Source organism: Mesoplodon densirostris, chromosome 1 (assembly GCF_025265405.1).
Source record: "Mesoplodon densirostris isolate mMesDen1 chromosome 1, mMesDen1 primary haplotype, whole genome shotgun sequence".
NCBI classification, from domain to species: Eukaryota; Metazoa; Chordata; class Mammalia; order Artiodactyla; family Ziphiidae; genus Mesoplodon; species Mesoplodon densirostris.
The window spans coordinates 56042029-56056860 of record NC_082661.1 but is presented as its reverse complement, the minus strand read 5'-3'; the positions used below and the strand labels follow the sequence as shown (position 1 = coordinate 56056860).

Below are 14832 nucleotides of genomic sequence, written 5' to 3'. Positions count from 1 at the left end.
CTCCATCACCAAGAGACTCAGGGAAAGCAAAGCTGACACCCATAAATAAACATGTGCTTACTGGGTTTCCATTCTGTCTCTTGCCTCTTCAGCAGCTGTGTTCATGTAAACCATTGTTGTTGTTCTTGTTGTATTGTTGTTGTTTTGTTTTGTTTTTGTACAGAGAGTGTAAAGTAGGAGAAATTCCTAAGTATGACTTGCAACAGTCTGTTAGGGAAGGACGCGCTGTCCCGTGAGGTATTCACCGTCCCTCTGTCATCCTCAGCCAGGGAACATGTTACCTGCGTAAGCTTCTCTGGGCTTCTTTCAGTAAACTATCGAAATCCAGAGAGTCATACTTGCTCTTGGTGGAAGCAGGGTCAAAGTCATCTGAGTTTGAATCTGAAAGAAACCCAAGCCAGATTTAGATGTACCCTCTGCTGATGGTCATTAACTCAATCATCTAAGCTAATATTACCTGATTCAAGAGCAACTTATCCAATCGATATACTTTAAAAAATATGCCCAACTTTTATTAGTATATGATATTGGTGTTGGTGTACACATATATATGTGCATATATTTACATATATTTTTTCAGAAGGTATTTATAAGTATGAATATTAATATGTGTATATATATTTGCAGAAGGTATTTTTATGGTATATGGTACTGGTATATATACACACCAATATTTTAGTTAATTAATTGTATATTTATATATTTATTTATTTATAGCACATGTATATATTTGCAGAGGGTAAGGAGTGATGAGCATTCAAAACAATCATCTATTGACTCATGTTAGATTTAAACACTCCTGGGAGGTAATCAGAACAGACTTTAAAATTTCTTTTCAATAGCAACTTAGTCAATCAATATGCTTTAAAAATAAGCCCCCTCTCCCTTCCTGGTATGTTAAATGACTTACCCAAGGTTCCTCAACCACTTAGTTGGAGAGGTAAAAGTAGAAGCTGGAACTAATTTTCCTATTCAGTGGAATTGATTTCATTGAGCATGAAAGCCAGTTGAGTGGGAGAGAGAGAACTGTCAGAACTTCACCCACTCATCGCCCTGCTGCTCCCCTTTCAGGCGGGAGGGACATACGATCTCCAGTACCTTGAGGGACCCCAGCAACAGTGGCACAAACTCTCCCCACATTAGAAGGTTTAGGAAAATGCTTCATGTCCAGAGAGGGCAAATGCAGCCTCTTTACTCACTAATAGGAGAGGAAAAATATACGCATATAAATAAAGCCATGGTCTTTCTTAGATCCTTAAACTAGTCCAAGTAAGCTTTTGTGCAAAGCTCCACATGCCACTTTAAGTAGCCCTGAACAAAATGGATGTGTGTGAGTCACGTTGGACGTAATGTAAAATTCTGTCAAATATTTCTGATTTTTCTCCTTTGACATCTACGAAAAAGTCAACTATTTCTGCTGATCTCTCAGCTTGAGAAAAGGTATCTTGGAAATACAATAGAAAGCCTCTGGCAAACACATTCATTCTTTGGAAAGCACTTACTAGAAGAGAAAACTAAACCTTTCTGGGAAACGTTAACAATCTTACTAAAATATAAATATTTGTGTTTTACCCAGATTAAATTACAAAATAGAAATGCTCGGTGACAGAAAAGGGTAATATTAGATAATATGGGGACTAATCACTGACCTCACAAGGTGTTCTTCTGAAAAGGTTGCAAATCCCTCAAGCTCTCCAGAACCAGGCTGACTCCCCTTCCCCACCAGCTTCAATCTACTTTAAAGACAAGGAAATTCCTTCACTTTTTTTTTTCTCATTCTCACCATCCCTTGTCTTTAATGCATTTCTTTTTCCAGGTAAGATGAACAATTATAGTCAGCCTCAGATATAAAAAACAGGACAAAAATGGCCCATCTTTCCTCACTAAAATTTTATATGGTCAATCTTTTTTTTTTAAATTTTATTCAATACCTATTATTTGAGAGACACCAATTGTACTTGAACATTTGTTACTTTTAAAAAAAAATTTATTTATTTACTTTTGGCTGTGTTGGGTCTTCATTCCTGTGCGAGGGCTTTCTCTAGTTGCGGCAAGCGGGGGCCACTCTTCATCGCGGTGTGCGGGCCTCTCACTATCGCAGCCTCTCCTGTTGCAGAGCACAGGCTCCAGACGCGCAGGCTCAGTAGTTGTGGCTCACGGGCCCAGTTGCTCCGCGGGCATGTGGGATCTTCCCAGACCAGGGCTCGAACCCGTGTCCCCTGCATTAGCAGGCAGATTCTCAACCACTGCACCACCAGGGAAGCCCTATATGGTCAATCTTAAATTACACTGGCTTACACACTTCTCTTCATAGCTTAATGAATAATTTGCTTGTATAACCAAAGAGCCTCATGAGCAGCTGTTGTTCAAATCAAAATCTTTTCTGTAGACGCACAAAAAAGTCCTGCTCATTGTCAGAGATTAGCCTGAAATCAGAATTCCACTTGCACTGTAGATGAAGACGGAAGAGCTGTCCAGTGATGGCAGTCTGTGTGACATAAAGTCAGCATAGAACCGTCGAGAATATATATGTGTATCTTTCCTTGGAGGAAATTTTGAGAATATTTAAAATGTCTTAATTCGGGGTTATTCTACATGAAACCCAGAATTTTCTGGGTTTTCATTAGTAAATACTAAAAGCACTTTGATACAGTGGATTTCAAGAGTTTCTACACTGTGAAATACAGTGGCTGGTGCTTATGTATATACCAACTTTCATGGGCATACTATGTCAGTCGGCACCCACAAAATCTTTCTCATTTCTTGACGAGACAATGTGTTTATATGCAACTCCTGTGGCAATAACATCCACTCCATCCCTTTCCCTCCACTAAGGGAAGGATATTGCAACACAAGTAAGAGATAATGAAATTTTTATAGGAATAACCTGAAAGCCACTCTAACAAATTTAAAAAAATAAATTTTTATAATTAATAATACGGTATTAATAGAAACAAATCACATCACAACTGTATTCCGAGCACCTAGAAAACTGTTGGCACAAAGTAGGCACTCAGTATTTGTCTAATGAATGTATTAATCTTGAACACCCACACATATTATTAAAAACGTGATTGAAGGGCTTCCCTGGTGGTGCAGCGGTTGAGAGTCCGCCTGCCGATGCAGGGGACACAGGTTCATGCCCCGGTCTGGGAAGATCCCACATGCTGCGGAGCGGCTGGGCCCGTGAGCCATGGCCGCTGAGCCTGCGCATCCGGAGCCTGTGCTCCGCAACAGGAGAGGCCACAATGGTGAGAGGCTCGCATACCGCAAAAAAAAAACAAAAAAAACGTGATTGAAAATATTTGTGTTTAGATCTGGGATTGATTTACCAATGAATGGCAAGGGTATATGTAAAGTTACTATGTATTCAAGATGTTGGTAATATAATGCATTTCTTTGAGTTAATAAAGAGTTTGTGACCAATGTTATTTGTTTACTTTTTATTATTTATGAATTCTAAGCCATAACTAATTCCTGATCAAAATGATCATATTCTTAATCGTGACCCATCCTTCTATTTTGACCCTATAGTCCTAATTTAATTTCTGTCTTTCCTCTTTGAGATTTTTCATCAAGCTCTTTCAAATGGAAAGATCTATTTGTTTACAGAACAGTAAACAGAAAGACACACAGATTACAGATTCATAGAAACCAGACTTAAATATTGGCTTCATCATGATAAGCTTGATCATCCCTTTAAATTCTGAGTCTCATTTATAAATCTGGCTCATAAATAGTAACTAGAATCATTGTGTTTTGTACTAATACTATTGTAAGTAACCATTAAGTGGCCTCAACAGCAGAGAAATGAAGACCTAAATAGACGTTTCTCCAAAGAAGACATACAGATGGCCAACAGGGACCTGAAAAGCTGCACAATATCACTAATTATTGGGGAAATGCAAATCAAAACTATGATGAGGTGTCACTTCACACCAGTCAGAATGGCCATCATTTAAAAGTCTACAAATAATAGATGCTGAAGAGGGTGTGGAGAAAAAGGAACCCTCCTACACTGTTGGTAGGAATGTAGATTGGTACAACCACTAAGGAGAACAGTATGGAGGTTCCTTAAAAAACTAAAAATAGAACTACCATATGATCCATCAATCCCACTCCTGGGCATATATCTGGAGAAAACCATAATCTGAAAGGATACATGTACCCCAGTGTTACAATAACCAAGACATGGAAGCAACCTAAATGTCCACTGACAGAGGAATGGATAAAGAAGATGTGGTACATATATACAATGGAATATTACTCAGCTCTAAAAAAGAATGAAATAATGCCATTTGCAGCAACATGGGTGGACCTAGAATTTGTCATACCAAGTGAAGTAAGTCAGACAGAGAAAGACAAATATCATATATCACTTAAATGTTGAATCTAAAAAAAATGATACAAATGAACTTACTTACAAAACAGAAATAGACTCACAGACATAGAAAACAAACTTATGGTTACCAAAGGGGATGGGGGGTGAGGGAGGTGGGGGGAGATAAATTAGGTGACTGGGATGGACACACACAACTACATATAAAATAGATAAATAACAAGGACCTACTGGATAGCACAGAGAACTCTACTCAATATCTTATAATAATCTATAGTGGAGGGCCTCCCTGGTGGCGCAGTGGTTGGGAGTCCGCCTGCCGATGCAGGGGATACGGGTTCGTGCCCCGGTCTGGGAGGATCCCATATGCCGCGGAGCGGCTGGGCCCGTGAGCCATGGCCGCTGAGCCTGCGCATCCGGAGCCTGTGCTCCGCAACGGGAGAGGCCACAACAGTGAGAGGCCCGCGTACGGCAAAAAAAAAAAAAAAAAAAAAATCTATAGTGGAAAAGAATCTGAAAAAGAATATATATATACATGTATAACTGAATTACTTTACTGTATGCTTGAAACTAACACAACATTGTAAATTAACTATAATTTAAAAATAGCAGAGAAATGGGATATAGGAGCTAACTTAATTTAGGAGAGCAAATAAAAATTTTAAAAATTGGTAATCTATCTAAAATGGTAGGTTGCTTTACTTTTGGTAAAATTAATCAGTATCACATCATTTTCACTTTACTCTTGACATACATGTAAGCTCCCAACCCCTCTTAGAGTCCAGTATATGCTTACATGCACCTTATTCAGCATTCATGGCCCGAGGCACTTAACTTCAACTATTCAGGGAATAAAGACAAGACATATATGATGTTGTTTGGTTCCAAAGCTGGCCCCTGGTGTTGATTCTTTCATTTTAAAATAACTTCAAATTTATAACTTCTCATAACAATCATTTTTATTATAATTATAGCTACTATTCATTGAGAATCTATCTTGTGCCAGACATTGACACTATGCTAAGGGCTTCGCAGACACATATTTAATCTTCACAACAACATTATAATGTATTTTACAAATGAAGAACCAGAAGCAGAGGGAGTTTAATTGCTCAAGGTCCAAAAGCTAACTCAGGTTTCAAAACCAAGCCTGTGAAATTCCAAAGCCAAGGCGCTTTCAACTACACCAGGCCTACACTCAGATCGACTCCACTTCCTGCATTTGTAAGGCTGGAGGGAATTGGAAAAATCCATGCTATTACAATACACATCAAACACACCTTTCAGGAAATCAGAGCTAGCTTAGCAATGGCAAAGTTTCTGTTGCTGCTGGCAAGGCAGAGAGATAACTAGAGGAGAAGCATTCTTCTTAGAAATATTTCAGGGAGGTTCCAGTTCAATTTGGAAATACTATCCCATGCTCCCTTTACCAGTGATGGATCACGATCTAAAGGCCCCTCTAGGTAGCTTATTCTAAACTCTAGATGTTTTGAGAGACTAGAAAACACCCTGGACTTCATCACTGAAGAAAATAAGTCAAATCAACTCAAGACTTCAATCTCTCTGGACTGTTTTTATCAGCCAACATTTGAACAAATGACTTGCCACCTTTTATATTTTCATCCCTAGGCGTCTATCTCTCTAACAGTCAACTGCCTCTCCCCTGCTTCATACTATCTATTTAGCTTGTGAAGTGAATTATAGCATATTCCCCCTGAACAATGCACCCCACCTGTATCAGTTACTCTAGGAAGACATCAGTTCAGCTGAAGGAAGAAAAAAGCCCTGTATTTGGTATTCATTTTTCTTTCCTTTATACCAAGCCAAAGCAAGTGCAGATAGACATATAATAATGCTTAGGAGCAGATTTATATGTTAATTTCATGATGATTATTATAAGTTTATTTAAATAATTATGTCATATACACAAGACATTTGTCATTTTCCTTCCTTCATTATTTCATGAAGGAATTTAAAGGCTTACAATATACACATTAGTTAGGAAATAACATGGAAAGGAACAAAATTAAAATTGGAAAGGAAATCAAGATGTCCATCTCGGCATTATTTATAATATCAAAAACCGAAAATGTGTTCAGCTGTAATGGAATGATTAAATATAATGGCACTATTTGCCAAACAGAATACTATACAACCATTAAAATATACTGGTAAATTATTTTTGATCCTTTGAATCACAGTGGAAAATGAACTTATATAATATTAATCAAGAAAAGTAGAACTTAAAAGTGTATATATACATATAATATGACCTCAACTATAAGAAATTTGACGTTCTGAGACAAAATACTGAACAGCAAATCCCATACTAGGTAACAGTGGTTATCTCTAGGTGATAGGCTGATAGGTGATTTTACTATTTATCTTAATACCTTCTTATATTTTCTAAATGTCACCCCTTGAGTCTGTACAACTTTTATAACAGGCAAAAAGGAATACTTATCTATTCTTCAGCTTTCTTACCTGTAAAATGGGGATGATAATATCCACTTCCTAGGATTGTTCTGGTAATTAAATGAGAAAATGCTTACAAAGCCTTGGCACAATGCCTAGCATATGGAAGCACTAAAAAAAAACAGGGTTTTTTTTTCTTCTTTTGTTTTAAAGAAAGTACAGTGTGATTTAGCACATGAAATTTTACTTTCTCCTCTCTGGGTGTAATTTGTAGAAAATGTTGACATTTCTAAGAGTTTGTGAGATTATAAGGAAAAAAGAATAAGACTTTTGCATATTCTGCTCTGCAAAGCAATGATGCCAATGCTATAGCTTGTACAAAAGGATTCAGGGTAGGCACGGAAAGCAGTAACAGATTACAAACGAATACAACACTTGCACACTCAGAACATACCATACCACACACACACACACACACACAAAGACATACAAGTAGTGCAGAATTTCAGCATATGGGCAGACAGTAGAAACAATTTGCTTCTTCTCTTTGTTGCCAAAACTTAAGCCCCTTGCTTCTGAAACTGTCTCGTGTGTTAAAAAATAAAAAATAAGATAAAATCTGTATTCAAATATTCCTTCTAGTAAAATAAAGCGATGGTCCAACCCAATGTGCCTACAGTTTACGTACGCTTCCATTTTGAGCTCTACATTATGGATTCCTCACTCTATGTACAGTAAAATCCATACCTAGGTCTGCATAGTTAGACTTGAAAAATTGCTTGCGTCCACAAAAGTACAGCTCGAAGTCAGTTTCATTCGACCTGCGCAAAGTATATCCATTTTCAAGAGCAGCAAAAGCATCACAGGTATAACGGTAGGTAATGAAACCATAGCTGTCTCTGCAACGGACAAAGAAGAGAAGTTCAAAGCTAGTGAGGAAGGATTAGCATATATGACTGTAACCCTTTCTACTTTGGAGACTTTGCTGGTGCCAATGTCTGAAGCACTGCATCCATTTATCAGTGTGATTGTCCTGTCAAGCAGCTAAATACTTATTTCTGGGACAGGAAATCTCAACTAGAAAGATTAATAAATAGGGATGAAAGAAAATAAATAAGGTTCTGAACTCAACATGTCATCTGTCAAAGCATTCCCATTCTAGTAATCTTATGGCCATAATTTTTTACATATGTCAGCTTCTAAACAAGAAATAATCTTGAAGATTCTCACCCATCATCCCGCAGATTTACTGTGCACTCCTCAATTTCACCAAAAACTTCAAAACGGTTCCTCAGTTCTGTCCGTGTTGTGTCAGGTCTGATTTTACCAACATAAATCACACGGCGTTCTTCCTAGGGGGGGAAAGTGAGAAGACACTTGCTAGTTCTGAAGATAGGAAAGAAGCTGAATGTTAGAAACATTTATAAATGTGCAATCATGTGTAATGAGAAACCCCCCCCCCCAGAGCATGCCAATTAAAGCAAAACACACACTAAAACTGAACAAAAGACTACACTTGAACCAAGTTTTACTTTCCATTTCTTCAGTATCACTCTCTTCCGCCTCTCACTCTCTTCTACTTTTTCTATCCATCTCTGTTCCTTTGTCACATGAAATTTAATGTATTATAGAAGAAATGTGTGTAATGCAATCTTTTTTATCACTGAAGAGCTGAATAATATCTATTAAATATTTTAACACTTGTGACTCGATTATTAATCTTCAAAATTGGTAGGAAACTGAACTGGCTTGCAAAACTCTTTAATTTCTCCTTAACTCAGAATTGTAATAATAAAATATACACATTTTTTAGTTCTATTGACAAATCATTGACATCCATTACTGTATAATTTTAAGATGTACAGCATGATAGTTTGACATACAAATTTTGACACCCCTCAAAATATTGATTCTTAAACTCTAGTATAAATACAAATTACCTGGGGTGCTTATTAAAAATGCAAATTATTGGGTTTATTCCAGCTGTATTAAAAAAATTTGGAAAGTAAGCTTCAATGATCTTTATTTTTAACAAGCACACCCCAGTGATTCTGATACAGGTGGTCCAAAGACAATAATTTTAAGAATACAGTCTTAAAATACTGGCCATTTCAAGCCATGGGTCTCCAAGGAATAAGAGCTATAAAAGAGGCTATAAATTTCACTTTGCCAATGAATCTTATTTTAGGAACAGACGAGAAGGGTGTAGCCTAATTTTCACAAGTGGAGTCAATATCATCATAATCCGAAAGTCAACAGCAATTTATAACCTACAAAATATGGGAAGAATATTTTATAGCCTGAAGATGGATCACTTTTTAAAGAACAAGAATGCATTCTTAGTGTAAGAAGTAATCGTATATCTCTTATTCCAAGAAGACAAGGCCAAAGATGATGATGTTTCTCAAACTGAGAAAAAGTTTTTCAAGAAAGTAAGAAGTTAGTATAACGAAGTGCTTACCAGTTAGCTTGTATGTCTATCAATGGCAAACAAGAATGAAATGAATTTAAGGTTAAAGAGATTTAAGTTAGACGGAGGCAGAGACTAGGAAACACAGGGCAAAGGTACAGATTTAGCTTGCCTAAGAGTTTTCTCTGGATGTGCTGAGAATATCTTTTTACATCTTGGATGATGTAAAAAGTCATTTAGGCTTAAAGCAAAGAGATGTCCTATGTTACTTACTTAACATATGTCCATTTCACGTGCCCAGTATTTAGCAAAGAACTTGGTAAAGAGTGGACTCTCAATAAATATTTGAGAAACGTAACTGAACAATTCACAGACCCTATAATACATATCCTCCTAGGTGATCTGATCAACCATGTTTCTTCTTTTACCATATGCAACACTCATATTTCCGTTTTCATCAGGGAAGTTCCTCTGAGCTTCAGGTTCAAATAAACAACTATCTATTTAACATCTCAGGTTGGATGTCCCATAGGCACCTCAAACTAGACCAACATTACCCAAACCAAACTCTGTCGTTCAGCCTCTTCCCAGTGGGTCTTTCTTGTATCAGTGAAGTTAACACCATCTAGCCAGTTATTCAGGACAAAAACCCAAGTGCCTTCCTTGATTCTTCCCACTTAGTCCCCTCCACATTTCCAAACACTCCTTAAGTCCTGTTGATTTTTACTTCCTAAATCTGCCTCTTTTATTGCATGTCCCCTAAATCAAGCTGCCAGCATCTCTTTCTGGACCAGTAAAACAGCCTCTTTACTTGGATCCTATGTCTGTGTTTACCCTCCTCCAAACTATTCTTTCACTTTGGTCAGAATAGTCTTTACAAAGAGTACAGGAATCCAATCACGCCAATTAAGATCTAAAACATTTCAATAGTTTCTCATAACATTTAGGGAAAGCCCTAAATCATTAACAGAACCTACCGGGCCCTTCAGGGTCTGGATCTATCTTCATCTTGGACTTCAGCTCCCACATCCCATTCTTTCCTTTCCTCTATTTCCAGCCATATTGATCTTCTCTCAGTCCCTAGTATGTACTGTGCTCCTCCCTTTTCTAAGGGCTTTGCACAAGCTGCTTCTCTGCTACTTGGAATATCCTTTCCACACTGCCTCTCCCTCCCCTCCACCAACATACACATACTGTCTAGAATTACAGTGAACTCAACAATCATTTTCCTTTCTGAGACTTGAGGTGAGGTTCGGCTTTCTATTACAAGTTGCTCTGATAGAACACTCTACTTCTCCTTTGTAGTTCTGTGCCCAATTGTAATTAAATAATTAATAGTTTATTCGGTGTTTAATGTTTATCTCCCCCAACAATGAAAGCTTCATGAAAGCACAGACCATACCAGTCCTATCGACTACTATATTTTAAGGATACCCAAACATAAGAGTCTCTTAATGAATATTTGTTGAAAAATCAATCAATTGCCAATCAATTAATCACTTTTAACACCTAGTTCCATGCCCTTCATTACATCAAAGGTGACTAAGTGTGGTCCTTACTCTGAGACTCTCTAAGACAATGGAGAATGAAAACCAGGTTTGGTGCTTTATCATAGGAAGGCCCTTGCCCAGGTAGCTCAGCTGAGTGTACTAACAAAGGTTTCCATGATTTGCTTTTATGGTTTAAGTGTAAGGACTCTCACTTTTCTCACTCCACTGAAACAGCTGGTAAAACACAATTCTCTGACAGCAACCATTGAGCCTACATAACTGACCAGATGAAGTACAGCAAGCAGAGCGGGCTGCCTGATTCGCTTCCATGTAGATTGTATGTCTCAACTGAAGGCTGTAATTTTGTTGTTCCAGAGCACCCAGCACATCCTGGAGGTCAATAAATATAAATGGAGAGTGAGGCTCATCCCAGAGCAGTGCTGTACACTTGAGCAAGGGAATCATCACATCACATTCCATTCTATTTATGCAGCCAGCTCCAGCCAAACAGCAGAATTTGATGGGACTGTTATCTAAACTTCCTGGCGCCTGCTTGCATGAGTGTTATTTATTTATTTTTTTTAAATGAATGTTTTTAGGAAGGTTACTACTGTACAGAGGAAAAGGAGGGAGAAATGCAGAAGAGAGAGAAAGAAATTGAACCATCACAAAGAAATTGCTCATCTACCATTAAGGGAATATACACAGCCTATGTTCATCTTCAAGGAAATTCAAAGGAAAAGTGAAAATCGACCATATGCACATCCATATGCAGACATATTGGGATAGTCTCTGAATTGCTTCTTTATATGAAACTCTATGCAACAATAATCCCAAAAGAGGATAAACCAGAGGACCTTTTATATCGGATACTGATACATTCTGCAGTAAAAAGAAGACACAACCTAGATAGGAAAGACAGAAATCCAAAGGGCTGTTCCGCAATCACTTAAATTACCTATTTGACTGTCAATCTTCTTTTATGCAACATAAGAATGCGACCACATCTTGCTATCTTACAAAGATCAGAGATTGAATACATGTTGAAATTCTCATTTGAGAAAATGATTACAGTGTTTGGTTTTCCTAGTGATAAAAATGAAATTAAAAGGCATCTGAAGGTCTAAAAAGCAAAGACAAAAATCTTTCCAAGGTTGGCCAAAATGTCTAGTGAAGAACTGATTATTTTTAACATGTTGCAGTTTTATTAGACAGATGAATAGATTCCATATCTTTAAAAAACCTTAACATTTGCAGTCAATTTTTCAAGACATTAATTTCTAAACAGGAGATGAAAGGAAAAGAAATCAAAATGCTTAATAACATTTCCAACTTCTTAAAGGCTTGGAGGAACTCTAAACCTTTGGAAAAAGCTCCTTGAAAAATGATTTTCAGACCAGTTTTCACTATCGAGGAGGAAGGAACATTTATCAAGTATATTTTAGCTTCAATTTTCACAAAAGCTAGTTTGCTGATGGGGTGGATAATAAAAGTGAAGATTTATGTTGCATTAACAGGTATGGTAAATCCTCATTATATCAAAACACAGGGGATAAACAGAGAAAAAAAATCCTACTGAATTAACTGACTTTGCATTATCAAAATCTTTATCAGAAAGTGTGTAGAGCCTCCCAGTTAGCTGGGGAAAACATATAATGGTTGTTTCTCATCAAAAAATAAGTAACTCCTAGCAAAAGGGGTTTGACTAAGAAGAAGAGGAAATTAGTAGTAAGATTAACATTTACTAAATTCTAACAGATGCCAAGTACTATGCTTGATGCTTTTCTGTGGGTTATCTCACTAAGTGCTCTGCAGTGTTAGGGAACAATAAGGAACAGCCTGATATAATTTGGATTTTAGTTCTCAGAACTTTTATTCTACATTTCCAAGTCAGGATAATTTAAAAATCCCTCTTCCTATGCTAAGGAAACTGCATGTCAACTTTGGCAATGAAAGATTTATGTTCACCTCCAGATTAGTTACAACCTAACTTCCTCAAAAATTCCAAGGATATTACAAACACTATAGATGAGATGAGTGGATAAAATCCATGCCACTTCTACAGTGAAGGGTATAGCTAGGTCCTCTATCTAAAAGATAAAGTGGGAGGGGTGAATGACCATGAAAAGGTGTGAATGGATAGAAACAAAGGCCAAAACTCTGACATAATGCCAAAACAAGTTTTCTTTTTTGTTGTTTTTTCTCTTGTTCTTAACATTGATAACACTCATCTGATTCAGTAGGCATTCAGTAAGTGACTGCTACTAGGAGACACTTTCAGGGGAGAAACAAAACTATAGCTTTCAGTTTACCAAAGTTACTTCCAACCAAGTACGGCCCAGGAATACTCCTTCGTGTCTTAGGTTGGATAGATGTGAATACATCCAGGTTAGTTTACTTAAGAGCTAATATAATTAGACATTAAGTACTATACTCTGGCTTCCAGAGTTCCAATAAAACCTGAATTATTTCAAGCCTATGAGACTGAGAAAAGCGGAGGATAAATTGGGTTTTGAGAGCATTTAGATGGAAATTGGAGGAAAACAGCAACTTTAACAATGGCAATATTCAACCACAACATATGATTCTGTGTAATTACTAATTATTAGTCTTTTCTTAGCTGTCTGATTTGGTGCACTGAAGGTCTGAATAAAGACTTTTGGACACATACATAATAAAAAGTTTATAGATGACCCAAACCATCATCTCCTTCTTATGGAACTCAAAAGTAAGTCAATATTATAGACCACAAGACAAGGTAGCAAAGGTTAATTTTGTAAAATATCTATTACATGATTGTAACATTATTTTTTTCATTTCCTTTTGGAGCCTCTGTTTTGCTATTCCACTGATTATAAAATTGATCTGAACTAATGAATAATCCAGCACTGCACCCAAGATATTCCAGATATAATTTGCTATTTATTCATTACTTTAAGGGTGTCTCAGAAATCTGAATGGAAACCACCTACCCGACCAACTTAGGCAAATGGTCCTAGTTCCTTTAGCTGTTTCATGAATGACTTTTCAAGCTAATCTAGTCAAAAATGAGTCAAAATGAGTCAAAAATCTTTGCTTGTATCTCCAATTCTGTAAAAATATATTTTGCAAATGCATGATGGCACAAGAAAGCAGGTCATTTTGAGGAAGGAAATCAATCAGAAAAACTTCCTGTGGGTAATCTCATTAAATAGTTCCACTATGCCTTCAAGATATTCTTCAAAATCTTTATTATGACTTACAGGACCCTTCAAGGATCTGGCTACCATGGAGCCCTCCAGACTTATTTCTTGCCTCTCCTGTACCCTGGTGTTCTAATTAAATGACTAGCAATTTCCCAATATAGCTTGTTCTTTTCCAGAGACTTAGTATAAGCTAAAGTCTCTGCCTAGAATAGTAATTTCAAATAAAAATATAATGCACCATATGTAACTTTTAAATTTTCTGAGGCACATTTTAAAAAGTAAAAAGAAACAAATTTAATTTTAATAATATATTTTACTTGGCTCAGCATAGCCAAAATATTATTGTTTCAACTTGTCATTGATGTAAAATATATTAATGAAGTATTTTACACTCTTTTTTTTTTTGTACTGTCTTCAAAATTCAATCACACTCATAGTGCATCTAAATTTGGGACTAACTGAATTGGCCTCATGGCTAATGGCTCCCACACTGGACAACACAGGTGAAAAAAACCTTTGCCCTTCCTCCCTTTAGGTTTCAAATCAATCTCACCCTCTCCAGGGATGCCCTCCCTCGTTCCCAGGGCTGGTTGCCGACCCATTTGCCACTGCAGTACCTTAGGTGCATCCTCTGCAATAGTAATTAACACACACTATTGCCTCTCCATGTATCTTTACCAGCCAGTAGACTTGAACTCCCTGGATGTGGGGACTAGGTCTTACCTAATTTTAGAGCCCAGGCACCAAACAAATGTCTCTCATATAGTCATGTGTTTTCACTTATTTTAAACAAAAATAGCATCTAATAGACCAAGTGGGAATTGGTTTAACAGTAAGTCCCAAATCTTTATACTAAGCTCTTACTACCTATGGGTCACTGTGTTAGTAAACAATCTCTATGGCCTAGTTTTCTTTTTTAATCTGCTTTTTAAAAACAAAAATAAAAATCTCAAAGCCAAAATTCTCACAAACTTCTAGTTAATTATGATGACT

General features: G+C 36.9%; 1 protein-coding gene across 3 annotated transcripts in view; it reads right to left on the bottom strand.

Moving 5' to 3' along the window:
- Window positions 1-277: 277 nt before the first annotated feature.
- PPARGC1A (PPARG coactivator 1 alpha) overlaps window positions 278-14832 on the bottom strand; it is a 304530-nt gene continuing 289975 nt past the window's right edge. For 2 of the 3 annotated variants that reach the window (XM_060082970.1, XM_060083027.1), the window contains exons 11-13: window positions 7985-8106; window positions 7502-7653; window positions 278-381 (exon numbers count right to left, since the gene is read on the bottom strand). In XM_060082970.1, the coding sequence (XP_059938953.1) occupies window positions 278-381; window positions 7502-7653; window positions 7985-8106 (378 nt within the window). The remainder of the gene's footprint in view (window positions 382-7501; window positions 7654-7984; window positions 8107-14832) is intronic. The other variant, XM_060083008.1, reaches the window with a different exon arrangement.